The sequence below is a fragment of the Dendrobium catenatum genome, unplaced genomic scaffold, assembly GCF_001605985.2.
Source record: "Dendrobium catenatum unplaced genomic scaffold, ASM160598v2 fragScaff_scaffold_586, whole genome shotgun sequence".
Lineage (NCBI taxonomy): Eukaryota > Viridiplantae > Streptophyta > Magnoliopsida > Asparagales > Orchidaceae > Dendrobium > Dendrobium catenatum.
The window spans coordinates 879830-890364 of NW_021319048.1; the positions used below are offsets into that span (position 1 = coordinate 879830).

Below are 10535 nucleotides of genomic sequence, written 5' to 3' on the forward strand. Positions count from 1 at the left end.
GACCGCCGCGCGACACCGCTGCTGCCCGCGACGCAACCCCGCGCGACCCGACCGCGACCAGGCCCCGCGCGACCAGCTTTCCCGGGTTGGGTCGGGTCAACCCGGCAACCCGCCGGGTCGGGTCCGGGTTCGCATTTCCAACCCGTTAACCTAACCGGGTCGGGTTATGATCGACCCGTTTGAACCCGGGTCAGTTTCTGGTCCGACCCAAACCCGACCAGTGACCCGAAATTGACACCCCTAATATTATATACATATTAGAACTACTTAAATTGTCCCAAATTATTTAAATATTGATAGATGCACTCTGAATAAAAAATTTAAATGAATATATGTAAGATGCTTCTTTCGGAAAGAAAACATTTTTCTAACATGAGCAAAATTCCTTTTGCGAAGTGGAATACCTTTTCTATGTAACTATTTATAATATATTATTCTATATTTATTTTAGACGTGACTACAAAGTATTAGTTTAATTGATTTATAATATATAAAATTGGCACCACATCATCAGGTCTTGAATGATTTTGGTTCAATTTCGAGTGAAATCAGTCCATTAATATATCTAATCTTTACAATTTTTGAGAATTTTATCTAAGAGTTTGTTTGAGATTATTGCAATGTTTTATCAAGTTTGGTATGAAATTATTGCGGAGAAAGCAACTTAGTTGTTTTAGTCGCAATAATCTTTTTTTCTTCATGGAAATATATGAAAGGAACAATTATTAGGTCCGGACACCGGACCAACTCTACATCCGGAGGCCAATAATATGTCGTCATATGCTCTTACTCTTTACCACGCGGCCTGACGACCTGACCCGAACCGAAACTCGGTATTGCTATGTTTGCGTGTTGGTAGGTATTGCTTGACAATAATAAGAAATACCGCTCTATCAAGACCAATACCTAGCAATACCGAGCAATACCTAGCTAAACTGTGGTATTGCTCGGTATTGCTATGTATTGGTCTTCAATGGTATTTCTCGTTATTGTCGAGGAATATTGAGCAATACCTAACAATACCCCCGTCTGCACAAATCAGCCAATACATAACAATCCCGGGTCAGGTTTAGTTCGGGTCGTCAGGCCGCGCGGTAAAGAGTAAGGGCACGTTGCACCATTTTACTGGCATCCGAATGTAGAGCTACGTCAGGACACCGGACCAAATAAAAATTTGTCTGAAAGACATTAAGAAAACAACAAAAAATAACTACCGGACAAAATTATATTTAATGTCTAAAAAAAAAATTTAATGAAATAGTTGTTCTAAAGAGGATAGATTATTACAAGCGGAGCCCGGATAAGAGAAAAGTCGGATTTTTATGAATGTGCACAATAAAAATGTAGTTATTGTCCAGATCCAGTATAAAGTTTAAAATTTTTGGCTTTGTTTTGAACACTTTTTCGACTGCTTGATTAACTGAAATCATATATAATTAACCTAAATCATAAGATTAATGAAACAATCGAGATTATAGCATTAATCTTAACATCCCATGGTCCCACCTCAATATCTTTTTAAGGGACATCACGTGTTGTATGTTGGCCTAACTTAAATTTCATATTTATATAGTTTATTATCACTATTACTTTTAATAAATAATATATTGCGATACAAACATTATAAATATGTAAAATAAATGTCACATTAATGATTGTTTGGTATTAAATTAAAGCTTGTGAAGCTTTGCTTTTGTTACCTGTCTATCCTTCGTCCGCTACGTTTTGTGAGTTGGCGACTGGACAGAACATCCACGGACCATAATTTATTTCCTCACAAACTTTATTACATTTTTCTGTCATTGTAAAAATAGTTTTGACAGATCAATACAACTACTGGGATATAATTTTTTATTATTATTATTATTTGTTGAAAGGTTAGCGTTGGAATTGGTTAGCATCTATAGCGTAATTGGGAATTTTGGTATTGATATATCATCAAAGAATTATCTGGATCATGCACGAATCTTGAGGCAAAATCAAGTTGGAAACTTTCGAAGCTAAATCTAGGACCATCCGAACTCTGATTTTAGCAAATTTATACTGAACGTCAAAAAAATATGAATCCAACGACACCAAATTCGACTCAACCCGAACCCAAAATGAAGATCCAAAGCGCATTTGAAAGGTTCGAACCAATAATTGGATGACTAAACTATTTTCAAACGTAACATGCTTATAGTCGAATTGAGCGGCTCGACTAGATGAATTCAACAAGCCCAAGATCATGAAATTATGTTATTATTAAGACATTCAAATGCCCAATAAACGGTCCACGATCAAGCGGATCAATATCGGTTTCCCATTCAAACCACTCCTAATTTACCTTTGATCTCCCTCATATTTATTGGTCATGCCACTCTCATAAAATTATTAATAGACTCCCTCATTCCTCATGGAAAGGGGACCAAGCAAGGAAGGAAGAGAGCTCTCTTGCCACTAGACTTCTCAACCACCGTCGGACTTCCGCCGTTCCATTGACTGAGGCTAGACTTCTAACCAACTGTCAACCGACGTCAGACTTTGCCTTGACTACCAACTGACCCCAAATTTTTGCCCGACCACCGAACATCACTTGACTTCCGTCTGATTTTTATTCGTCACTAGATTTCAACCCAACGTTGACTGTTGTAATATGATCGTTCTCAATTTTGAGAACGAATCATTCACTTAAAATCTATTCAGATACTAGTGTAATTAGTTCAACTAGGCATGATCTTGTGATTTTTTCTTTTTCAGGATTTTCCACATAAAAATCTTGTATTCATTGTTTGTGTGACTAATACACATACAACATAAAATTCAAACTCTATCGCCGCGTATATTCTAACCCGCAACAAGTATATTAATTTGATGATTAAATAATTGTTTAGCATTTTGATGAGACAAATCAAACAAATAAAATTATTTAATTATGATATTACTAAGCATTTAGAGAGAATCAATATCAGTTATAGTGTCCAGTCATAAGGCATGTTACTCTGCATGGATTTCAAGGGTGGTTCGAATTTTAGTTAGGACAACCACGATCGAACCATTGCCATCAAAACACAGTTCCCAGACCATTGTCGTCAAACTATAATCATCGGACCATACTTCCTCAAGTGTTCCTGTCTAATCATAATTATCCAATTATAATCAACTAACTATTGTCGCTTGGTTACAGTTATCCAACTAACTTCATCTTAATATGACTCTCCAACCACTATAGCCTAAACTTGATCTCCTAATAACTATAACCCGATTATACTTATCCCATCACATGCATAATGATTGTTTGGTATTAAATTAAAGTTTGAGAAGCACTGCTTTTGGTACCTTTCTAACCTTCGTCGGCTACGTTTTGTGAGCTGGCGACTGGACAGAACATCCACGGCTCATAATTTATTTCCTCACAAACTATTAAATTTTTCTGTCAGTGTAAACGATTCTGACAGCTCGATACAACTACTGGGATATAGATTTTTTATTTTTTATTTGGTTGAACTGTTAGTGTTGGAATTGGTTAGCATCTATAGCGTAATTGAGAATTTTGGTATTGATATATGAATCTCGAGGTAAATATTAATCAAGATGAGTGCTTCTGAAATTAAATCCGAGACTATTCGGACCCAGATTTCAGTCAAATTAATGTCGAACAGATTGTCTAGAAAATATGAACCCAACGACACCAAATTCGACTCAATCCGAGCCCAAATGAGTCCAAATCAAAGACCCGAACTATAAATAGACTGCTCATTCCTCATGAAAAGGGGACCCAAGCAAAGAAGGAAGAGAGTTCTCTTACCACCAGATTCCTCAACCACCGCCTGACTTCTGCCCATCCACTGACTAACACCGAACTTCCGCCCAGCCGCGAACCGACATCGGACTTCGGCCGAACCGCCAACTGATGCCAGATTTCTGTCCATCCACCGAACATCACTGGTCTTACGTCAAATTTTTGTTCTTTTAATCTGATCGTTCTCAATTTTGAGGACGAATCATTCACTTGAAATCTATTCAGATACTAGTTGAATTATTTCAACTTGGCGTGACCTCGTGGTTTTTCCTTTGTTAGGGTTTTTCACGTAAAAATCTTATGTTCTTTGTTTGTGTGTTAAATACCTGTACAACGCTAAGACATAAAGTTCTAACTCTATCGTCGCGTATATTCGAGCCCACAACAAGTATATTAATTTGATGATCAAATAATTTTTGAGCGCTTTGATGAGACAAATCCAACCAATAAGATTATTTAATTATGATATTATTAAGCACTTAGAAAGAATCAATATGAGTTGTACAAGTGTGTTTAGAATTTTGGTTATATTCAAGGGGTATGTTACTCTGCATAGCTTCGAATCTTAGTTAAGACAACCACCATCAAACTATTGCCTTCGAAACACAGTCTCCAGACCACTATCATCAAACTATAATCCTCTGACCACACTTCCTCAAGTGCACTTGTCTAATAACAATTATTCAATTATGATAAGCTAACTACTCTCGTCTGATTACAGTTATTCAACTAACGTCATCTTAATATGACTCTCCAACCACTATAGCCTAAACATGATCTTCTAATAACTGTAACCCGATTATACTTATCCCATCACAATCGTCCGAATATATTTGTCTGACCACTATTATCCGATTATGATTAATTAAAAGATGGAGAACAGCAATTGTCTTCTTAATAGGGTTCATATATATTAAAGCCAATTTAAAATAGGTTAAGTCTCCATCATTTGGTTGCAGTGTAAAGCATGGATACACAGGGTGGTCACGTACGTATAGGGAGATGAATCGTATGGTTCAAGCCCCCAATGTATCCTGATTTGTTAACAGGCCGGGCCTTAGCTGTCCCCCAACCCTTAACAGGTATTGGTCTTCCATTCCTTCATGGAGCCCATTAACGTCATGGGCCCCATCATGTCTCATAGTGGGCATATTAAACTATTAAAATTATATTAATAACTAAGAGTATAAATTCATTGTGTTAATTGGCATTAATTTTCTTTGGAATTTTTGATAGCCCTCATCGTTCAAACATTTGAATTTGCTTCTTTTATATTTATAAGGCTTATTGTATTATGTACTATAAAATAAAATATTTTTCTTTATGTGGACCGTTTTAATATAGATATTTTCATAATGAATAATGCATGAATTTTGTAATAATATTGTAGTAGACTGTAGGAGAAAATAGTGAAAGGATGATGATGATGGAAAATGGATGAGAGCAGTTGGACAATGATTTTTGGACAATGAGGAGGTTGATGATTCAACAATAGTTAGATGGTAATGGTCGAATGGCCATGGTTAGATGATGGCGGATGAATGATGGTGAATGGACTATGACAGTCAAGAGATGGTGGACAAATAATGATGGTCAGATGATAATTGTCAGACAACTACAATCAGAATATATAAGTAATGACTAGTGGTGATCTTTGGTGTTGAATGTTGAGTAGAGCTTCAAAGTTCTTCATATTTCGAATATCTCCTACCTTAGTCTCTTCCATGTAGAGAATTGGGTGGGTGGATTCTATTTATAATATTTTGGAATTAACATTAGATTCCCCATATTAAATCCTTCGATTATTAATCTTAGGTTTGTTAGATTTGATACATTGAACCACTCAATTTGATTATAGGCATGCAAAATTTAAAGATTGTTTAATTCTTTGATTATATTATCCCGAAGTTTTTAACCAAACTTCAACAACTTGATTTTGACTCATTTGGACTCGGATTGAACCACTTTGATGTTATTGAGTTCATCTTATCGAGATGTTCAATTCAACTATGAGGTTACTTAAATTGAAATTTGCAAGATCCCAAATTTAACTATGAAAGTTTTTTCATGTGGATCAAGTGAAATTTTAGATACATCAAATATAATGTAACATTTTTATCACATAGTATATTATAACTCAAATTTAATCACAATAAATTAATAGCAATTAAATTATTTTAAAATAAATACAATACATGATTAATTAATTAAAATTTATATTGCATCTACACTAAAATAAATTTAATAACACCAATAAAAAAGTTCTCCCAAACAAAATCTTAGTTAATTTAGAAGGAAGACTAATCCATTGGAATAATTATTTCATAAGGAAATTCTTATGTTAGAAAATGATAAATCATTATGAATTGCAACTCTAGATTCATATAGATAACGTACAGATAATGATCAACAGTGATGGATTACTTTCCATTATAAAGAAGCCTATCTATTCATGCCCTATAAAGTATAAAGAATTAGATTAGATAGTTCTCTCATGATTATTATTAATATATATTATAAGCTTATTATTTTATTAAAAAGATTATATAAAAATATTCTAATATAAATTAAATTAAAATGATTTTAAAAATTACTGAAATCTCAACATCTAATGAACTTTAATAGAATTTATATCAGTCTAACAAGATTGAACATCATGTGATACCTAATATAGGTTTAACTAAGACCTACGAATCCTTCACATGATTTTCTTCAAAGTAATATTATGCTAATTAATAGAACCTATTGATTTATGTGTGCTACTTTTCACATGATTTTCAATGCAATATTGCATAAAAATAGACAATAAACTGTTTTCTCATGAAATATCCACTATGGCGTTTATGTATGAGTAGGTCTGCTAAATGAAATTTAGGCTTTCTTTGGGACCGCTTTTTATTGCTTCTTAAAATAATTTTTTAGTAAAAAAATTTAATTTTATACTAAAATTTTGCTTTTAATAAAGCCGTCTCAAACAAAACATAATCATCTAATCTAACTTAATTTGTTTTTACTAATACATCCCAATCAAACATTATAAGTTCTATTGAGAAAAATAGAGAGTTATAGTATATAATGGATAAATATAAACATTATAAAATTGATCAAATACTCGTGACATGAATCATTTCATACTTCATATCAAACATTATTACTAGCTTCATCATCTTCTATATTTGACATTTTGCTTACCCCATGCCACCAATGTATTTACACAAATACTTTATCTAAACATTAAAACAAACACTTGAATTGCATCCCAAACCCAAATTAGTGCAATTTCTAACGAAAAAAATGTGGAGTGAAGAAGTCCTAAGTCCCCATCATTGCATAAATCTTTAATTCAAAATTCAAACGTCAAACCAAAGCCACAACGGCTATCTTCCAATCTTTCATTAAAAAAGGTTAAGGGACAAAGTGTAAGCCCATAGGGCCAGACAACAATCAATATGTCCCTCGTTGGTGCCTCTTCTTCTTCCTGGAAAGCAACGGCAGCTTAAAAGCTGCAACGGTCCTTAAAAAGAGTGAAAATGGGAAGTAGCAAACGCAGCCAGACATCCATCTCACGCTTTCAGCTTTCTCACCACAAAATCATGAAAACCCCGTGCGTGTGGTTGCCGACTCCCAAAGCCCATAATTAAATTTATGTGCAACAAAGCTCAAGAACCACTACTACATAAATTCAGATTTAGCCTTTATTTGGATCGGCTTTAAACTAAAAAATCACTTTAAGAAATAATAAGAAAGTCATCTCAAACGAAACTTTAATTTGAGTCAGCTTTTTTATTACTTCTTAAAATAACTTTATAGTATAACTTAAGTAAAATTTTTATAATAAAAATTTGCTTTAAAAAATAATAAAAAATTCATTCCAAACGGTACCTCAATCTCATGATTTTCATTATCCAAATGAAACGAACTGCCTCATTAATATTTACATACTCAGTTTTCCAAAAATTATTCAGTATTTTTATTTTATATCATTAAATAATTTTTTTATTATTTTAACATTCTATGTAATTCAGATTTTCCATACTCACGCAATCCACAAGGGATTGATTAATTATTCTGTGCAAAGATCGGACGCAAAAGATCAATCAAAATGCATCAGATCATACTTGCATTGAGTACCATGACTCGGTACAACTCGATACCACACAGCTCAATACAGTTGATGTGGCATATTCTCTCATGTCTGCACATAATGATTTCTTTGAGAAATGAGATGCAATTTAAATGGTTGGATTAGCTTTTTATATTTCAAATACAAAGCATCAAATTTTATTCTTTTATAAATGAAACATATTTTTAAAGGATAATGGAAATTAGCAAAATAAAAAATAAAAAGCAGCCATGATTTTGATTATAATTCTCCCAGTTAATCTGTATTATTATACATATATTAAATTTCACTGTACTATGCTTATTTTTCATGATAACTTCTTGAAAACCGAAACAAAAAGGGGCAAAAACCATGTACGAAAGGGGGGAAAACCCGTAAAGGTGAATTAGTAAATAGATAATCACTTCTCGATCGACGAACTGGCAAGATCAGGATCTCGAAACCGCCTCGGCGAGCTTGAAGATCTTCGACGCGATCCCTGGCGGCAAGTTTAGTGCCGGCCGCCGCTCCCGGCGCTCCCGCCGGAAATCAAAGCAGAGCGCATCTGATATGTCATCAGAGCTCCATCCTGCGCGTCGCAGGGAGTCCGAGCACCTGTCCGCCTTCAAAAGGAGAGCATCAAGAACCGCCTCGTCGTCGACCATAGCGAACAAGGCGCTGGGGGCGGAAGAAGAATCGACCATCTCGTTCACGTCGGATTCCCCCCATCCTCCTTCCCTCAGCACAGACCCTATTCGGTCCAGGTAACTGTCGACCCATTCCGGCACCCTCGATGGCCGGATCTTCTCAGGAATATCGAGCATCGGAGATGATGATGACGAGGACGAGGAGCAGGAAGAGTTACGCCGGCGACGATCCGAGACAGCGTCGCTCCAGAACTCGACCCAGCGAGGGGCCTTACCGGCTATTGAATCCAGACTACGTCGAGTGGCGTGAGGCGGAAGAGGAGGTAGAGGAGGCTTATCAGCGGCGGCGCTTGCCGATTTCTGGCGTCGGAGGGAACGATCTGGTGATCGGAAGGAGGAATCGCGGCGGAAGAAGTCAGGAAGGTCGTACCCGCAGCAGAGGACGCGGGTTTCGTCGACAAAGAAGACGGGGTTACCGGCAAGAGAAGGTCGGCAGGGGATATAGCAGCGATCGAAGAGCGGGATCAAAAGCGGAGCTCTACGGAGGGCTGAACGAGCAACGGGTAGTGTGCGATCTGGGCAGGATCGAGGCCAAAAGCTACCACGCGCGATCTGGAGTGAAGCAGCTGCTATAGGAAGATCGATGGAAGCGCGGATGCGTGATCGGGAGCGCCAATCTGGGAATCCAGGGCCGGAGGGTAGTCCGAGGGACAGGACCGCGCGGAGGTCCGGAGGGAAGGCAAAGGCAAACTCTGCTTCGATTCTGGCAAACTCGGCGTCAGAGAGGCCAGGAAGGATGGAGACGCCTGACGCGCGAAGGTGGGAGATGATTGCGTCAGCGAGAGGAGTGAAGGATTGGAGGCCGTTGCGGGGGGCGGCGGCGGAGGAAGAGTATGAGGGGTTGGTTGCCGCGCGGGTAGATAGTCTTCGGAGACCGGCAGCGTGGCTTGCCGGAAAGCCGGCCATTCGGCGGTCGACGTCAACCATAAAGTAAAAAAGCTTTTTGTTTCTTGCTGTTCCTTTGTGTTGGGAAGGTGGGAATGAAGAAGACGGTTGTAGGGGTACGGTAGTGAAGCTGTGGAGTATATATAGGCGGGTGGTGAGGTGGGTGGGTCCCGGTTGGAGATCTTGATTCTTGCCTGGGATGAGGACAGTGATGCGCTTTTACGGTAATACCCCCATAGGAGCTAATGGGCTAGGATAGGCAAGCGGGCCCTGTTCACAAAATTCGGCCCACAGCCCAAGACATTGAATACAGCTTTTTTTTTTTTTTGGCAGGAAGTGTCAGCCTTCGGCCACTAATCTCCCTGGTCGACCTAGCATGCAACCCACATCAATTTATATGGCCGACACTTAAGGCTGTCACGAAGCGTCGAGGGGATTCGAACTTGGGACCTGGCCTTTGGCCAGCCAAGTCTCCACCACCAGGCCACCCCGCGGTGGGTTGAGTACTGAATGCTACAGTGCTCGATTTATATAGTTTTGACGTTGCATTAAAAAATTAGTATTGTCTTATATAATTTTTTTATATTGCACATTTGCACCTAATTATTTTAAGAGAATTCACATAAAATATTTTATTATTAAAATATAAAATAATAATGATTTATTAATATTGAACAAAGGGGCCCACTCATGTTCTCATAGATAAATTGGCTGATTTTATTAACAGGTAGGTCAAAAACTAGCTTTTGGTTGAAGAGAGCTATGTGGCATCTGCATCGTTGTGTAATGTTTATCCGTGTAAAGCACATAAGCATAAGCATAATAATCATCATATCCTTCTTTTAATAACTGCCACTTTCTTAAAAAGAAAAGAACACCTCTTGATTTGTCGTTAACCAAATATATGCTTTGCTAATCAAGTCGTTATTAAACTAATTGGACTTATATGCTCATTAAACAGATATTATTCTCATAAATTTTTCTATGACTCAATAATTAAAGAAGACTGATATATCATCAAAAAATTATCTTGATCGGGCACAAATCTTGAGACAAAATT

The 10535-nt window shown here is 37.2% G+C and overlaps 1 protein-coding gene across 1 annotated transcript; it reads right to left on the reverse strand.

The window, feature by feature from the left end:
- Nucleotides 1-8115: 8115 nt before the first annotated feature.
- LOC110115313 lies at nucleotides 8116-9583 on the reverse strand. The gene has a single exon (XM_020848506.2). The coding sequence runs from the start codon at nucleotides 9515-9517 to the stop codon at nucleotides 8333-8335; it is 1185 nt and encodes a 394-aa protein (XP_020704165.1). The 5' UTR covers nucleotides 9518-9583; the 3' UTR covers nucleotides 8116-8332.
- Nucleotides 9584-10535: the final 952 nt, after the last annotated feature.

Bases quoted from the DNA above. Each gene is read 5' to 3' on its own strand.
- LOC110115313 (XM_020848506.2), bottom strand. From the start codon at position 9,517: ATGGTTGACGTCGACCGCCGAATGGCCGGCTTTCCGGCAAGCCACGCT.